Consider the following 19,204-nt stretch of genomic DNA (forward strand, 5'->3'; position numbering starts at 1 on the left):
AAAAAAAAAAAAAAAAGGAAAAAAGTGATGAAGTACAGGTAGTCCTCGACTTATAACAGTTCGCTTAGTGACTGTTCAAAGTTACAATGGCACTGAAAAAAGTGTCCCCCAAGGCACAGGTGAGCAAGACACCTGCTTGCCCGCCCGCCGCGCTCTTCCTCCTGTCTGAGGTTTCCATTGTTGTGAGCATTTCTGTTGGGGATTGGCAGTGGGGGTGGGGTGGGGGGGTGTTTGGTTTTTATTCCCCCCGTCTGCTGGGTGGTTGCAGCAGGTTTTGGTCCCTTCACATGACCCTGGGACACTGTGACCGTCATAAATATGAATCGGTTGCCAAGCATCTGAATGTAAATCACAAGACCCTGGAGAGGCTGCAACATTCCAGCTGATCGGCGCTTCTTCTGGGCTCAGCAGAAGCACCAGCATCAGCACCGAGTTCCAGCTGGAGCCTGGCGCTGCCGCTGAGCCCTGACAGCCCTGCAGCTCCAGCCATCTCATTCCCCTCCCCCGCTACCACTTTTCTAGGATGGTCGCGTACCACCTGCCAGGTGCCAATGTACCACAGGTGGTACCCGTACCACTGGTTGAAAAGCCTTGCTGTAGAAAGGCCACACCGTAGAGTTTATCTGACTTGCATCAGATCAGAACATTGGCTTCGGCTCTCCTCTTCTGGGTTTGCCAGATCGTCTGAATTCACCGAGAGGAAAATAAAATGTTTTTATCCCTGTCTCACTTTTCTTTTTTCTTTTTTTGTCAATTGTAATTGAAATGATCTGTTTTTTCCCCCCCAATTTTGGATGTCACAAGGAACAGTGGCTTGTTTTAGATGCAGAAACAAAATTCTCCGGGGTTCTTGAGGTTGCAAAGAAAACAAGGAAAGACAAAAAAGAATATGTGAGTTTCACCCTCCTATGATTCTTGCATGTAGCAGGTGACCCTGATTTCCTCTTCTGCCCAAATTGGGCCTTTGCAGGGCTAGAAGGAGATTTGTTTTCACCTGCAGGGACTGTTGGATTAACGCTGCGGTCAGTAGGGCGTTTGTCTTTAAAATGAATTCCCTCCTTGTGGTTTATATGCTAGTATCCACTTATACAGGTGGTTCTCAACTTACGACCACAACTGAGCCCAACTCTTGCTGAGTGAGACATTAGTTAAGTGAGTTTTGCCCCATTTTACAACCTTTCCTGCCACAGTTGTTAAGCAAATCACTGCAGTTGATAAGTTAGTAACCCTGTTGTTAAATGAACCCGGCTTCCCCCCTTGACTTCGCTTGTCAGAAGGTCGCAGAAGGGGATCAGATGCCCTGGGGACTCTGCAACCATCGTAATCATGAGCCATTTGCCAAGCGTCTGTATTTTGATCACATGACCACGGGGATGCTGCGACGGTCATAAGTATGAAAAATGGTCATCAGTCACTTTTTTCAGTGATGTTGTAACTTTGAATGGCCACTAAATGAACTGTCAAGGACTGCCTGTACTTAATGTGTGGTTTTTCTTTTTTTGGCTTTTTGTTATTCACCTGCTTAAAATGAGCCCAGTCTATGCGACATAGAGTTTGACTAAGGGCAATTCTATTATCTCGGTGAGGAGCAAAGTGCCCTATTCACGTGTGTTTCTTTTTAGAGGATTATCCTAGCGGGACGTGGCTCGGGGACGAAAACAATCCTGAGATGCGTGTGCGCTGCCCCATCACCCCAGCAGACATGCTCCACATCAGCACCAATTGCCGGACGGCTGAGAAGATGGCGCTGACGTTGCTTGATTACCTTTTCCATCGAGAAATCCAGGCGATCTCTAACCTTTCTGGGCAAGGGAAGCACGGGAAGAAACAACTCGATCCTCTCATGATCTACGGCATCCGTTGTGAGTACTGGGTCTCCTTGGGCCTTGAGATCTCTCCCCATAAGCACTTCTTTCAAACCTGGATAGGCAAACGTGGGGTGACTAATGTTATGGGAGAGGGTTGACCAAGGGTGGTGGCCAATAGTCTTGTTTTGATGGTGAGGTGTAGCTACTGTCGTCTGGAACTGCTCTGACATTCCGCAGTCTGAATCCGTTCCCGCAGAAGCCGGCGGGAAAGATGTACTTGGCTTGACTGGGTGGAAGATTCAACCTTAGCATTTATACAGCTGCATTCTAACACAAAAGTTTTGTCAGTCTAGGAAAATTACCCAACAATTTCCCGCTTGCTGTAATGGAAAGCATCCGAAATTGATGGTTTTGCTTTGCAAATCCTTAAATCAGGGGAAAGTACACCAAAACAATGTTCAGTTGACCCATTCCAGTTTTGCTGAGCTGCATATTTCGGAAAGTGGTTGAAGGCTTTATTGTTGTTTTCTTATCTCCAGGCAGAAATTCTGTTACCTTCTTTATAAGTTGTGGCTAAATTAGGGTGATCAGACCCTTGGAAACCCCTGTTGAGAGCCCTCCCATCCCTGTTCTCGGTTCAGGATGTTACTCTGAATTCAGCTTGCTGTGAGTGAACATTTCCCGGTGTTCTTGATATTTCTGATGGAGAAAGTGATTGAAATAATAACGTTTATAGTAATAACGGGTGCGTTTCCAATAGAGATGTTGTACAAAAGTATTCAGGTTGGACACAGATCAGATCTCAGTTTTGATCAACTCTTGAGAGAGAGAATATGTTTGCTTCTGGCCTCGTTGGATGCTTTTTCCAAAGCAGGAACGGCTCATTTTATTTTTCTTTTGCACGTGCAACATTTCACAGGTTGACTCTTGATCCTATCGAAACACCTAGGAATGGGGCAAATTTTGCTGCTGCTGGAAAAAGTATAATTTTATTGAAAACTAGCTGTACCCGGCCACGCGTTGCTGTGGCTCAGTCTGGTTAAATGGAAAAGAAAGAAAAGAGAAAGCGCACGTTTGTAATATGTTTAATTTCACAATGCCTGTGGGTATACAATATTTTTTGTTGTTCCATTGTCTGTGCAGATATAGAGATTGTCTGGTTTGCCGACTCTAGAACACGCAACATATAATTGTCCATGTGAGAAGCAATCCGTGTCTAGATCTAAACCGCACAATTGTAAAGATTGGCCCTGAGCTTTGTTGATGGTGATTGCAAACGCCAATCAAATTGGGAATTGCAATCTCTTAAATTGAAATTGCATATCTGTTGGAATCATAGGAATGCGAGGAATGAGGAATGTATGTGACTGCCTCGCTTTGAATGTTAGACTGAATCGGAAACATTGAAATGGAATCGTAAAATCGTAGCGTGTTTTTACCTGTCACAGGTGTGACATCTATATAATAGTAGGTATATAAAATCACGCGCGTATTCGAATGCAACGTTGTGTCAAAATTTCAAAGCAATCGGTGAAGAACTTTCGGAGATTTAAGATTTTGAACAAACGAACATTTACATTTTTATTTATATAGATAAGGAATTGAGCCTGCCTCACCACCATTAAGAGTTGAGGTTTCTGGTTGTATTCCTCTAGGGATAAATAGGTAGGAGATGCTTAACTTTCCTCTGATGAATGTGAAAGTGTCTGGTTTAGAAGATTGGATTTGGGGCCTGGATTTACCCGGGTGGTTGAACAGCTCCAGCAGATCAAGGAAGTGGAGGGATCTGCCTTGGGAAGAAAGGCCATTTCTTGAGGAAGCAACTCTCAGCAGTTATCGAATTAAGCTAGAAAAAGCTTAAAAGTCTTCCGATGCCACTCGCCTTCAGGTGGGCTGTCTGGATATCCCTGGTCGAATCCAATTTCCTCATTCCATTGTGCTGCATGCTAACAAACAAATAAATAAATAAATTCAGGGATGACCCGGCTTTTCCCCCATTGTCCAGTGGCAGCTGGATAAGGCAGCTCACCCCATGTTGACGGTTGACAGTTGGGATGGGAATCTATTGATCGTAAGAGAAGGTTGAGAAAAGTTGGCTTTCAAAGAAAATGTCAAAGGTCTCCTTGAATGTTAAAGAGACTCTCCTTGTGCATGTTTACGTGTGGCTACACTTAAATGTGACCCAGCAGAGTTGTGTTGTGTGAGAAAGGAACAGCAACGATTCTGTATAAGTATCGCTCTAAAATATTGTGAATCAAGTTTAGTCTATTCCATTGTGATGCTTGGAATGGCAAACCACATTTCATGATCAGAGATAAAGGGTTCAGAATGGTGCTCTTCCAGAGGTTATGAATTTATGAAGATTAATACTGAAAGGATAGAAAAAGCAAGTCGGTTGATCTAAACCATACATCTCTGTCTGGAAGCTTAAGTCATGGTATGGATTAAAAGTAATGTTTTGGGGAAGCCACAGGTCACACTGATGTCTGAACTGAAGCACTGATGAACCCACCCACTGAATAATATACCACCCACTTACCTTTTCTCCGATAACCTGTGGAAGAGCATAGTTTTCATCCTGGATGCTGAGGCACCCTCCCCAGTGCCACACTGCAGGATTGCCAAGTTGCCTTTTGGTTAAGTCTCGTCTTTCAACCCGTCAGTGGAAAGATCCTTGTTGATCCTTTTCTCTTTCTGGGAAAAAAGCCCCAACCAAATCTGTATTTAATAGAAAATATTTTGAAAAGTATATAATATTCTGCAGCCGCACTTTCCAAATGAGGGGAAATATGCTTATTAAGAATTCTGGATATTGTGCATAAGCTTTCCCACAAGCTATTAATCTTTTGAGGTGTATATTTTCATTCGGTTGCTTTCCATAATGGCAGTGGGCAGCTGATCAATGAAGGCAGGATTCGGGCAAACTGGATGGTTAAGGACTCTTTCCATCAAGGCTACTAAAGAAACATTTTTCAGAGTAGTGAAATCCAATAGGCCGTGGTTAGCAGGTTTCTTTTTGTTGCTGAAAATATAGTTTACTCTCTCACAACAAGTACAAATACGTTCCTTAGACATTTCTGCCCAATATTCTTAATATTAACTGAAGTTAGCGTATTAACAAGACAGACTTTGTCGATGGAGGTTGAGTTCTATCAAAAGTCCAGAAGGAAGATTGAGGGGGAGTATGGCAAATACATATATTCCTCGAACTGATTTATTTTTATTTAACTAAAAGGAAGACAGAGGAAAGGGGTTGACTCCAGGACTAACAGTTCCTTCATCTGCCAAGTTCAGTGAATAATGTACCCTTCTCTGACCGAATAATTTCTAACGACTTTGAGCAAGGGTAATGCTTCTTATCTGGAATACGTAGGACAAGGTCCAGCCTTTGCTTAAAGCCAGATAAAAGTACGGCCAGCAAGGGAGGATAGGACATTTCCCACTGTGCTGCCAGAGAATATGGAATTTCAGCAAATCTTTCCCCTGGGACTTCATGTTGCTTTTTTTCCTTGGGCAATTTACCCAAGGATCTCTCAGTGGCAGAGAATTGGTGTCCAGTTATTATGAACTGGAGGGGCTGTGATATCAGTCACTCATCCTTGGGCTGACACACTGCAGGGAGGGCAAAAAGCTCCTTTGCTCAAGCAAACAAGTAGAAAAAACAGAGACTCGGTCTCTCTCTCTCTCTCTCTCCCTCTGTCTGTCTGTCTGTCTCTCTCTCTCTATGTCTCTCTCTCTCTCTTTCTCTCTGTCTCTCTGTCTCTCTCTCCCTCTGTCTGTCTGTCTGTATGTCTGTCTGTCTCTCCCTCTGTCTCTGTCTCTGTCTCTCTCTCTCTCTCTCTCTCTCTCCCCCCCCTCTCCTTCTCTCTCTCTCTCTCTCTCTGTATGTCTCTCTGTCTCCCTCTCCCTCTGTCTGTCTGTCTGTCTGTCTGTCTGTCTCCCTCTCTGTCTCTGTCTCTCTCTGTCTCTGTCTGTCTCTCTCTGTCTCTCTCCCTTGTTTCTTTCTGTACGGAAATGGAGAAATGGAAGTGCTGTCCTGCAGAGAACAACTGTATTGGGGGCAAGGGGAGAGCAAGCAGAATTAGGGTGGAATTGTTTGGGACTCAAAATTGGGCAAAAATGCAGAAAGAACTTTTCTCAGAAGGGCACAGAAGCAGCCACAATATTAAAATCCACCTTTAATGTGATTATTAATCCCTACAAGGATAGAAAATATGGTAGTCTGCCTCTGTCATCTGCGAATCTACTATCAGTTTAATCCATCAGCAATAGGGCCTGTTTCATCTGGAACCCATCAGGGTTTAAAATAGCCCAGACAGAGGGCTGCAACCTAAAGCAAATTATACAAACCTATCAAAATATAACAAGGAAAATAAGCAGGTTTCTGTTTCTCGTTAGCGCAAGATGAACTTCATCCGAAGGCTTTTGCGATCTGCAGATGTTGGGAAACCATATCTTCTCAGGAGAGCAGAACGGGACAGCAAAAGCTTGGTGGACTGAACTGCAGAGTGCAAAGCTTGTAACGCAAAAAAATACGCTTTTCTTGGCGAAGCAATTCTCCCAGAAATACACACGCCCTGTAAGGTAGCACCAGTGGCCTTGGTCTGAACTGCCACTGCCCTCGCTTGCTGACTTTAGGATGGGGAAGCAGAGCATCGGGATCAGGGGTGGGCAACTATGGCCCCCTTTACCACCTGTGGACTTCAACTCCCAGAATTCCTGAGCCAGCTATGCTGGCTCAGGAATTCTGGGAGTTGAAGTCCACAGGTGGTAAAGGGGGCCATAGTTGCCCACCCCTGACCTTGACGGACTTAATGGGGAACATCTTGGAATTGGACAGCTTGATCTTTGCCAGCAGTTTCTTTCCCTTGATTTGCTCCCTCACAACAGTTCATTTAGTGACCGCTCGGTGTTACAACGGCACTGGAAAAAGTGACTTAGGACCGTTTTTCACGCTGACGACCTCTGCAGCATCCCCGTGGGTGACGTGATCGAAACTGTGGCGCTTGGCATCTTGACTCCTACTTCATGACTGTTGCAGCGTCCCAAGCTCGGGGGATCCCCCTTTTGCGACCGGCCGGCAAGCAAAGTCAACGGGGAGAAGGCGGATTCACTTAACAACCGTGTGGCTAACTGATCAACAGCAGGGATTCACTGAGCGACTGTGGCAAGGAAGGCCGTCAAGTGGGGCAAAACTCACCTAGCGACAGAAATGCCGGGCTCGGTTGTGGTCGCAAGCCGAGGACTCCCTGTGTTAATTTTTGTCGGATAGGAAGTCCGCCTGTGCAAGCTTAGGTGTCAATTGGAGCTGTGGGATTCACCCAGCTAACAAAATGAAATTCAACGGTGAAAAAAGCAAGGTTCTACATTTAGGCAAGAAAAACCAAATGTGCAGGTATAATATAGGGGGTACGTTGCTCAATAGTAGTAACTGTGAGAGGGATCTCGGAGTCCTAGTGGACAATCCCAGCAGTGTGCTGCAGCTGCCAAAAAAGCCAACACAGTGCTAGGCTACATTAACAGAGGGATAGAATCAAGATCACGTGAAAGGCCACACTTGGAATACTGCATCCAGTTTTGGTCACCACGATGTAAAAAAGATGTTGAGACCCTAGAAAGAGTACAGAGAAGAGCAACAAAGATGATCAGGGGACTGGAGGCTAAAACATACCAGGAACGGTTGCTGGAATTGGGTATGTCTAGTTTAATGAAGAGAAGGACAAGGGGAGACATAATAGCAGTGTCCCAATATCTCAGGGGCTGCCCCAAAGAAGAGGGGGTCAAGCTATTCTCCAAAGCGCCCGAAGGCAGGACAAGAAGCAACGGATGGAAACTAATCAAGGAGAGAAGCAACCTAGAACTAAGGAGAAACTTCCTGACAGTGAGAACAATTAACCAGTGGAACCACCTGCCTCCAGAAGTGGTGAATGCTCCAACATTGGAAGTTTTTAAGAAGAGACTGGACAGCCATTTGTCTGAAATGGTATAGGGTTTCCTGCCTGAGCAGGGGATTGGACTAGATGACCTCCAAGGTCCCTTTCATCATCATCATCATCATCATCATCATCATCATCATCATCATCATCATAGTTGAGTTATTCTGCCAAAGGAAGGTCCCCATGCCTCAAAGAGAGGGATGCTTGTCCACTCTGGCTCTGCACGGGGATGGAGCTGCGGCATTTATTTTCAGATAGCTGAGATCGCGTATTCTGAAAAGGCAGAATTCTTTAAAAGATTTCTCTTAATCTGACCACTCAGGTTTTATTGTTTTGCTCAGCTCATCGAAGGCTTAGGGACCTGCTGTGTGAACTGCTACCTTGGTGCGTGTGTCATATTGAAAGCTCAAATTGGAAGGGGAATTCGGGGGTAGTAAATTCTAAAGACACGGTCGTATTTTCTGGGTAGTCTGCCTTGCGTTTTATTTTTGTATCGGCTCCAAAATATTTACTCCCCTCAAGCCGAGAATTGCTAATAAAAGCTATTGGTGCGTGGGCTGCACATTGCAAGGCCCGAATTGCTAATATTAAGCGTGGATCTGAATCGAATGTTAAACCTGGAAGCCATTGAGCTTCTTCAAAACAGCCCCTGCCTGATGAGCTCTAATGAGAAATTGAGCTAAGCTAACGAAGCTGCCGGCTTGCCATTTCGAAGCCATAACACTCACAGAGCATGAAACCCTGGAGTTTTATCACCGTTCCAAACCAACGTGGTCCTCCCATTAACCAGCTTTCTTCTTTTAATGAAATCCTTTCCAAATGTTGAGCTCCAATTTGCTCCCATAAATCAGCGATTCGGTTACATTAAATGAGAACAAGAACATTGCAAATTAAGTCTGGATACTCCCGATTGCAAATGTTGAAAGCGCAGAATAACCGTTTCGTTTCCAGTGGGCTTGCAAGCTTCAGGGCTGCTTGGGGTCGTGCAGAGCCGTCCATGTCTAACATTGGAGGTTTAATTCTTCTTCTAGTGGTTTCTCTCCAATTTTCTGTGCATATTTTCAAAGGTCCACAATTTGTATTCACTGTACAGTAGTGAATGTTCCATCATCATTTTAAGAATATCCCAGACATCCTCTGTGACTCAGAATTAGAGAGGGAGTAATGATTTTCCCAGTTGTTGAATTGGACTGTGGAGACACCAAGCACAATTGTGGGAACAGCCTCGAGCTTTTTTTTTTCATTGCCGGTGCTGAAAAGAAAATTATAGTTTGCACTAGGTACTAAACTGCCCATATACTTGGCGCTGCAGAATGGATTGAAAAACAGAACTTCATCTCACATGCATTTTCTTAGACTACAGCTCCAACAGTCAAACTCTGTTGTGACGTGTTAGATTAAGTATAGTAACGTGATTTGCACTGCCTTCACACTGCAATTGAAAGCCACACACAACAAGGCTTGTCCCTTGATATCTGAGGTTTTATTTGGTCATTAAGCCAGTGGGAAATCGGTGGGCCCCTGTCAGTTTGAGATTGGGGACTAACAAGCTCTCAGAACAAAGCATGAAGCAGCTGAAGTGTTTTGAGAATTGCACCTACGTTGTGCCCAGAAGGGAAAAACAGCTGAAACTGGCTGGCTTAGAACTCTAGAAGTGAAGCCTTAAGTTTGTTCGTTGGCCAGTTGCCCCGAAAGAGGAGAACCACCGTCTTGCTGTGATGTTGCTGGTCTCCTCTGCAAACACCTTCTCTTCTTTACTGGAGCTGCTACGTTTTGCCTCTGGTTTTCAAGGAGCTCTCTGTTGATCTGTTCAGTCTTGCCATATGCAGACAACCAGTCGCCCATTTTAAGAACGAGGATAGCTGGGTGACTTTGCTGCAGGTCAGAGCCCTACTGAACCCAGAGAGTTTTGCTTGCGGGTAAACAGGCTTGGGGGTCGCCTTGCATAGTTAGGCGTTGTCTGGCTCCTCACCCCATACTCCGGGTTTTCCTCTTTGCTTACGGTCACAGTTCGATCAACCTGAAATCAAGGAAGCAGGTTCCAGGGACGAAGGCCTGGTGCCTTCCCGGAGTGTCACCTTGGCAGGATCTCTGTGACTCTGAAATGCCAAAGCTTCCTGATTAGTGCTTCCAAGTGGATTGCCAGTTAGACGAAATGCTGTTCTGCTGAACAGGATAGAATACAGTTTCCTGCTTGAGCTGGGGGCTGGACTAGAAGACCTCCAAAGTCCCGGGCAGTCTGTTAATAAGATTGCAAGACGTAGTGTGCAAGGAAGGCAAAGAGTACAAAATGGATAATGTGCTGCCTCTTCTACAACACATAGTTTTCAACCTTTCACCTCAGTTGGCTTTAAAGAAGATTTTCTAATAACCACTGCCAGGAGTTCGATCCTGACTGGCTCCAGGTTGACTCAGCCTTCCATCCTTCCGAGGTCGGTAAATGAGGACCCAGATTGTTGGGGGCAAAAAGCTGGCTCTGTAAACCGCCCAGAGAGTGGTATAAAGCACAGTGAAGCTTGATTAGATGGCCCAGACATTGCTTGATGAAGACTGTACAGGTAGTCCTCGACTTACGACCAAAACTGAGCCCAAAATTTCTGTTGTTAAGGGAGACATTTATTAAGTGGCTTTGCCTCATTTTACAACCTTTCTCGCCACAGCTGTTAAGGGAATCACTGCGGTTGTAAAGTTAGCCACGCTGTTGTTAAGTGAATCACTTTTCCCCATTGACTTTGCTTGTCAGAAGGTTGCAAAAGGGGATCACGTGACCTCGGGACACAGCGACCGACATAAATGTGAGTCGGTTGCCAAGGGTCTGACCGATGCCAGTGTGAAAAAAACCACTCAGAAGTCCCTTTTTTGTAACTTTGAATGGTCACTAAATATGGACTGTTGTAAGTCGAGGACTGCCTGTATTATTTAAACCTCGCCAACTGCCGATGTCTTCCGTCAAATGTGGATTTCCTTTTGCCCTGCAGGTCACCTTTTCTACAAGTTTGGCATCACCGAGTCTGACTGGTACCGGATTAAGCAGAGCATAGACTCCAAGTGCCGGACAGCCTGGCGGCGGAAGCAGCGAGGCCAAAGCCTGGCCGTAAAAAGCTTTTCGCGACGGACACCCTCTTCTTCCTCGTACAGCGGCTCAGGTATTTACTCCCCCCCTTCCCATCCAGGTGAAGCCAGCTTAGTGGCCTTCTTGTTGTAGGGCATCTTTTTATGTACAGGTGGTCCTCGACTTAATAACAGTTCATTTAGTGACAGTTCAGAGTTAAGTGGCACTGAAAAAAGGGACTTACGACCGTTTTTCACAGTTACGACCTTTGCAGCAACCCCAAATCCTGTGATCAGAATGCAGACACTTGGCGACTGGTTCATACTTACGACCGTTGCTGGGTCCCAAGGGGGCCCCGTGATCCCCCTTTTGCCACCTTCCGGCAAGCGAAGTCAAAGGGGAAGCCAGATTCACTTAACAACCGGGTTACTAACTGATCAACTGCACTGATTCACTTAGCAACTGAGGCAAGCAAGGTCGTAAAATGGGCCAAAACTCACTTAACAAGTGTCTCACTTAATGACAGAAACATTGGGCTCCGTTGTGGTCGTAAGACGAGGGCTACCTGTAGACGTTTTTCTACTGTGTCGTCCTGGAGGCAGGGCGTGACCCAAACGTCTTTCCCTGGAAAATGTTGTCTACGTAACCTGGTAGTTGGCACTTACCCAGACAGTAGTAATTCGCACTGCTCTTAAACCAGCCATCTGTGTGGCTGGGAGTTTTCTTCTGAAACCTCTTTGGTATCCTCCTTTCTGAACCCAAGTGAATTAATTTAAACAATAGGTCTGTGGTACCGATCCGTATCTGTGATTTTCACTTTTTAAATCACAGTGGTTTCAACCCCCCCCCCCTCTTCCTTTTCTTGCTAATTAGGTTTCTCAGTGAAAGGTGTAAGGCGGTTTTCTGAAAGAGGGCCTGAAGCTGGAGAATCTCATATTTGTCAATACTCGGAACCAGGATAGAGTTCAAAAGAACTACAAGTTTATTTCCTGCTACTTACTCAAAGAATCTGAACTCCTAACAGTCAAGGCAAATTGGCGCCAGGTAGGGGCCAATGGACTTCAAGGAGGGGGGGTGGACTCCTACGGGGTGTAGAGACTCCAAACTAATAATGCATTTGACCCCACCCCCAGACTCCTCCGCCTGGTCATCTCCTACGATGCTTAGATGATAACTTGGAGAGACCCCATAGTCAGTGTAGGGGACCCTGGACCAAACACCCCAGCGACCCCACTCCCAGGAAGGCTGGTCTGTGGGACGCAGGGCTTGCTCTCTGATTTAGTCCCCCCCCCCGGGGTCCCAATTTGCCTGTCTTTAGTGAGCTGGCAAGGTTGCCCTCGTTCCTTCTGTCCCTTTGTTTTACCATCTTCCAGCGTTTCTCTTCCAGCCAGTTAGACTGAACTCCTTGTGACCAGTTTGGACAGGGAGGAAGAATGGTTTAATCTGAAATATTTTGGAAATCTCACTCAGCCTTGGAAATGAGCTTGCAGGGGAACAAAAGAACTGGTTGAGGTCCAGTCCACAGAGCAAATAAAAGGCATGCATATGAGCAATAAATGAGAAATAGTTATCTCGGCGCACGTCTTTGATGTGGACTGGGACCCAGCCAAACGGGTCTCTTGCCACGGGAGCCAGGCTCTTTCGTTCTCCTGTCGTCTAAAGGGAACTTCACTCGTTTCCTAGCGGAATGCTACATTTGGAGCCACCCTATTAACTAGCTGCGAGGAGACAGGAGAGAAAGTGCTTGTGCCCACATCGGAACGTCAGCCGGGCTTTGTTCCAAAGAGATCCAGTTTGCTTTAATGGGCTGAATGAAGATGGCCCACTTCAAGAGCTCTTTCTCAGAACCCTGAAAGCCCTTGAGATGGCAGCACAGCTGAAGGAAGGTTTAGGGAAGGGGTGCCTGGTATTAACTTGCAAACATTGGCATTTTTTCCCCAACCTCCCAACCTGAGAGCAGATACAGCTAGGATGAGAACTATCCTCTGCCGAACTGAATGGGGCAAGAGGCAGTGCCCGTAAAAGTGGGCAGAGCTTTGACTGAACTGTTATGATCGCCATCTTGGCTCTTTTGATCTCACCCTGTGGACCTTCCAGGGCAAAGGTGAGGATACAGGTGGTCCTCGACTTACGGCCTTAATTGAGCCTCACATTTCTGTTGTTAAGTGAGACAGTTGTTAAGTGAGTTTTACCCCATTTTACGACCTTTCTTGCCTCCGTTGTTAAGTGAACCACTGCAGTTGGTAAGTTAGTAACCCTGTGGTTAAGTGAACCTGGCTTCCTGGTTGACTTTGCTTCTCAGAAGGTCGCAAAAGGGGATCATACGACCCTGGGACACTGCGACCGTCATAAACCCAAGTCAGTTGCCAAGTGTCCGAATTTGGATCACGTGACCCCGGGGGTGCTGCTGCGGTTGTAAGTGTGAAAATGGTCACAGGTCACTTTTTTCAAGGCTGTTGTGGCTTTGAAATGTAAAAAGTTTCCAGCTCCGGGCAGAAAGCAGAGATGGAAGAGAAGAGCCCAATTTTGCCTGCCTGACAGCTTCGGCCTCTCTTCTTCCTCCCACAACGCCCAGACACTAATGGAGGCTGTTCTGTGTTTAATTGGCTGAGCGGCTTTACAACCGTCACAAGATGTACCAGTTCTTTGCTGTAGCTAATGAAAGTTTCCCCACATTTCTTTTGGCTCCCTGGGCAGTTGTAAAAAAGGCTGCACTCTGCGCTTGAAGGAATCGACTAGCCTCTCCGTGCGTCTTGGTCTCATGGTTCCCCAGATGAGGGTGGCAAGGAGCTGGCATGGGGGGGGGACTGGCGCTGGTTTCCCAGATTCCCTTTCGAGCAGTCGGAATCGGATCTCAGACAACTGAGTCTGCTATCTTTTCTATCTTTTTCTTGTGTTATTTTAAACATTCCAAAATTTCTCTGAAAGCCACAGCCTTAGCCTGCTCCCCTCCCTGTTTCTATTCTAGCAGCTGAAGTTCAGTTCTTCAGCCTCCAATGTCTCCAATAAAAATTGAACACATGGAGAGAGGAAGATAACTCGATAAAGAGTGGCCTCAAGTTTACCCCTGCCGGATATTTTGTTTGATGCATGACGTTGGGACCCTAGGAAGAGTGCAGAGAAGGGCAACCAAAGATGATTAGGGGATCGGAGACTAAACCATGCGATGAACGACTGAGGGGACTAGAGGTGTCTAGTCTTATCAAAGAGAAGAACTAGGGGAAACATGGTAGCAGTCTTCCAGTACTTGAGGGGCTGTCACAGAGAAGAGGGGGTCAACCTAATATCCAAAGCACCAGAGGGTAAGACGAGAAGTAATGGGTGGAAGCTTGTCAGAGGGAGGCCCAACCTAGAATTAAGGAGAGATTTCCTTCTCCATTTAGTTGTTCCCTCAGAACCACAGTTTACTGAGCAATTGTTTGATTATTCCGAATATCCAGTACCTACCCAGAAGGAATGAAGGAAGGAGGCTACAAATTATCAAAATTATTAAATGCTGAATTTTTTGGACATGATTAAACCTAGGTTTCCTACAGAATAACTGTTTTAACCCATGATCAACTCACGATCCTCATATGAGTTGTGAATTCTCTAACACCTGAACATTATCATTATTATTATTATTATTATTATTATTATTATTATTATTATTATTATTATTATTATTATTATTATTATTATTATTAAGGGAAGGTTAGATTGTTGGCAATCTATATCTCTAGGTGTATCCCTCTCTCTCTCTTCTGTTTCTACTAAAATAATGCATGAACAGCATTATTAACAATAAAGGTGGTATTGCATCTGGCGGTTATCTCTGAATGAGAATGGTGATTTGGGGATTTAGATCCTACTAAATCCTTTTCTTCCCCTTCCTATCTGAGGTCATGACACCGCAGCCAGATGCTGAAAAATTCTGTTTATAAGCAAACTTGCTTCTCAAGAGATGTCGTTGTTGGATGTATGACATTTGTGTGAGTGTTATGCTTGTGGTATTCAGCATCTCTCGGTTAACTTGGCAGATGTAAAAATAGCTTTTTAACATCTGTAAGGAAACAGCTGGCCAGTGACAAATAAGGGTTTGTATTGTTCGGTTACAAGCATCATGCAAAGTTGCTCCGATGACATTACTCAGAAGCATCCATCCTGGGATTGGTTTGGTCAGTAGGCACCCTTGGGACCATTTTTCTAATTGAAGAGGGATCCTAAGCTTGTGAGCTTATGTAGCGTGAACCTGAGGAAGGAAAATTCCTTTTTTTATTGCTTTGATTCATAACCACCCTGTCTTGTCCACAAGCATCGAAATAAGAAGAAATAATAAGAATCAGATCCAGAGATGTGTGGATGAAATCACAAAGCTTATTCTTATATGGAATATCAAGGTTTTGAAAATCTAGGACGACCAGAGACATATTTGAAACAAAATGAGAGAATTATATGTTACAATAGACCACTTTAAGTAGCCCATGCTTGGCAAATGAGGTCTTATTAAGCCTTGCCTTCTTTTTCCTCTTTTCCTTATCTAGCTAGTCAAATAAATGGATTTTTCAAAAATGATAGTTCTTTGAAGAATTAGTCGCTTTCTTGACGCCCTTTATTCAGTTGTGTTTGTGAGTTTGGCCCTCGGTTGCAGAACGAGGGGAGAGAAATAATATTCAGAACTATAGATTTGGACCTCCAGATTAACTGTTAATTTCTAGAAAACATTTGAACAGCACATTGGAAAAATGAAGTCACAATTGGATGGATTCAAGGTAATCAGTGAACTGAGAAGGAAGGTTAGGGCCAAGGGGAAAAGTCCCGCTTTCCCAGTTGGAAACTTTGCTAATTAATCTGGAACCATTTTTAGGTTAATAAAACAAAGCTGGGGGAAAAAATTCAGCTCCTGCCATGGAGTTACAAGGTACGTGTGCATCTCTTTCTCTCACACAGATACAAACACACCTTCCCTTCTAAAAGATGTTGCCGATGTTATTACTGGATTTCAATAATAATGCAGATTATCATTTAATAATTAAGTAACCTAAGTAAGGTTCACATTCATTTTTTATAATAAAGGATGGATCACTTCTGTTTCACAGCAGTGGTGATGACATGACTTCCTATGCCTCTCCAGCCTACTGTTCTCCAGACCTGGGCAGACCTCTCCTCTCAGAATGCTTCAAGTTGCAGAAATCTAATCTGGACGTTGGGCGTTATCAGAGGTGGGGAGGTTTGTGATAATAAACCCTGTGAACTTCTCTTTGTTTTCTAGAGAGCACGCAAAGCACAGTGTCGGCCCCAAATGAAATTCAGGCCAACCAACCACAGGCGCTTCATTATGCTTTGGCCAATGCCCAGCAAGTCCAGATTCACCAGATAGGAGAGGACGGCCAAGTTCAAGTAGTAAGTATTCATTCTTGACCGTCTCTTCTGTGCTCTACAACTGCTTTAGGCTCACGCAGTTTAGACTCAGTTTTTCCTTTGTTCCCAAAATACGATTTCCTAAGGTTTATGTAATTAAGGCATGTCCACATGTGTTTTGGAAAAATCAGTTTTCTGGTGTGGTCCTTGATCTGTGTGTGTGCATGTAAAAATATATCATTGATGTTAGGCTCTGCAGTCATTGTATATGCACGCATGAATTTGCATGCCGATCATTGCTTTCCATTGTCCCATCCCGGGCAGGATGCAGTCTTGATGGATTATACATAAGCCTCTCCCTAGCGATACTAGCAATCCATTTGCCCTCATTTTTTCCAAAGTGCTTTCTGAAGAATTTTTTGACATCTGTTGGCTGAATTTCTTCCATGTGTATATGGTTAAATTTGTGTATATAAGCCCAGTTTATAAACATTGGCATTAAATTCTTTTCTTTAAAAAGTTTAAGTAAAGTTAACACTTTGACCCCAAAAGATACAGAAGACAGGAAGTTTAAACATGAAGTGTGGCACTTCAGCTGTTACTCAGGCTTTTCTTAAAGGATCTTCCTGATAAGGCATGGAAAAGCTGGAATTGGGGTCCATAACCCAAAAGCTCTGGATCGGTTGCAAACATGTTTAGCTTGTCTTAAAATTCAAGGCAGTATCATTCATCCACATCTCCACTTGTACATATGAAAGATTCCTTTTGAAAATTACTTGATTTAGACCTTTTCTATCTGCTCAAGACAACCGACAAAACTCAAACTAGGCTTTTTGTCACAGCCCAGGACCTATTTTTAATCCGTTCCCCTTCAAAGTCTGGGTAAGATCCCTTCTTGATTACTTCAATCGTGCTTCTGTTCCATATCTATGCCAAGCAGACAGAGAAGCTTTCCAGAGCTTTCTTGGGTGGAGAGATAAAAGGAAAAAGATCTAAGAACATTAATGATGTATCAGGTGAAACCAAGGGAAAAGACTCACCTATTTTGGCTTTCTGTGTCCCGTAGTGATGCAGCAGCTGGCAAGACAACCAGTAACCAACTAGACACATCTGGAAAGCCCGGCATATAAAGATACAACGATGACTCTTTTATTTATCATTTATTTATGAAACTTATTTGCTCCCTACCTTGCATCCAACAATCTGGGCAGGCTCTTTTCCACTGCTATTCCACAGCAATTCCTATTTAGTACATTTTTTTTGGTTATGTTTTCCCATTTAATATTTCATGTTTTAAATTGCAGGTGGTTCAGCTTCTGTACGTGGAACTTATGTGTTTATGGGATGCAAAGGGACACATAGATAGAAGAACTTGCCTTTTCTGGCTGTTCTTGAAGAGTTCCCTTAATTTGCAAACAGCACAATCCCTTTTTTTAACCAAAGCAAGTCATTTTGCCAACTTTTCTCTAAAAGCTGATGAAGATTTGGTATTTGGAAGGGAAGGCAACTTGCTTATAATTTCAGCCAGGATTGGCTCTGTGGTCTTATTGTCATTTGGATATTTGGTCCTGCTGTTTCCCCGCTATAAATAGACAGTTTCCTTCCAAAGGAAATGAAACTATTTAAAATAGGAGGATCAGTATTTCTTTGAAATTCATGTGAAATTTTTAGTGCTTTATAAGAAAAAGAAGGTCTTTGACAGACTTCCTCATGGATACATTTAATCTTGGGCTCCTACCCAGCAGCACGAAATGAGCCCAAAAGAATTTTAAGAAGTCAAATTGCAGCTAGTTGGCCAGCAGATAAAGCTCCATCAGAGCCTGGGTGTAAGTTTTTCCCCATTCCCTGGACCATTTGCCCCCCCCCCTTTTTTTCAATCAGGCAGCAGTTGTACCACTCAGTGATCTATCACATCCTTTTTATTAAAGCCTTCAGGCGCAATTCTCTGCTTTTGTCAGTTGGCACAACTTCCCTCAGGAGCAGCTACAAACCAAGGATGATTCCCTAGCAGAGAAAAGCTTATCTTTTCTCAGGGAATTGTCTTCTCCACCCCAGTGGAAGGGTTTGTTTATTTTACAAAAGCCCTCTCCTGAATGGCTCTGTGCACTTTTCAAAAATATAGCATAGAAACCTCAATCTGTACACACCCAGCAGAGAAAAAGATCTGACATGATATAGCAGCATTCCAGTATTTGAGGGGCTGCCACAAAGAAGAGGGGGGGGGGTCAACTTTATTATCCAAAGCACCTGAAGGCAGGACAAGAAACAATGGATGGAAAGTAATCAAGGAGAGAAGCAACCTGGAATTAAGGAGAAACTACCTGACAGTCAGGACAATTAACCAGTGGAACGGCTTACCTCCAGAAGTTGTGGGGGCTTCATCACTGGAGGTTTTTAAAATGATAGAGGGTCTCCTGCTTGAGCAGGGGGTTGGACTAGAAGACCTCTAAGGTCCCTTCCAGCTGATTGACTGAAAGATCTGAGGATTGGGGCTGTTTTGAGCTCAGCACTAGACTAAAATATGAAAGAAGAGGGCAGCGTGTCCAAACTTCAGAAGCATCTTGTTTTTCAAAATAGCCCCTGCCACAAAAAAAGCAACATCAACTTTAGGTTAAATCCACCTGTAGCAGAACTTGTCTAAAGCGCCCGATGGAAACCTTGAACGTGAATGCAATTGGTGCTTCTGCAGATAACTTAACATAAGGCTTTTGATAGGGATAACAGAATAACAGAGTTGGAAGGGACCTTGGAGATCTTCTAGTCCAACCCCCTGCTCAAGCAGAAGACCCTATGCCATTTTAGACAAATGGATGCCCAATCTCTTCTTGAAAACCTCCAGTGCTGGAGCACCCACAACTTCCGAAGGCAACCTGTTCCACTGATTAATTGTTCTTGCTGTCAGGAAATTTCTCCTTATTTCTACATCGGTTCTCTCCTTTCCATTAGTTTCCATCTGTTGCTTCTTGTCCTGCCCTCTGGTGCTTTGGAAAATAGGTTGTCCTTCTCTTCTTTGCGGCAGCCCCTGAGATACTAGGAAACGGCTGTCATGTCACCCCTAGTCCTTCTTT

General features: G+C 44.4%; 1 protein-coding gene across 1 annotated transcript in view; it reads left to right on the plus strand.

Moving 5' to 3' along the window:
• The window catches only part of BANP (BTG3 associated nuclear protein), an 81,538-nt gene that overhangs the window by 24,481 nt on the left and 37,853 nt on the right, over positions 1–19,204 (plus strand). The window contains exons 6-8 of the mRNA XM_015822020.1: positions 1,623–1,862; positions 10,723–10,890; positions 16,048–16,178. Of these exons, the coding sequence (XP_015677506.1) occupies positions 1,623–1,862; positions 10,723–10,890; positions 16,048–16,178 (539 nt within the window). The remainder of the gene's footprint in view (positions 1–1,622; positions 1,863–10,722; positions 10,891–16,047; positions 16,179–19,204) is intronic.

This window comes from Protobothrops mucrosquamatus, unplaced genomic scaffold, assembly GCF_001527695.2.
Source record: "Protobothrops mucrosquamatus isolate PMUCROS unplaced genomic scaffold, P.Mucros_1.0 scaffold1445, whole genome shotgun sequence".
NCBI classification, from domain to species: Eukaryota; Metazoa; Chordata; class Lepidosauria; order Squamata; family Viperidae; genus Protobothrops; species Protobothrops mucrosquamatus.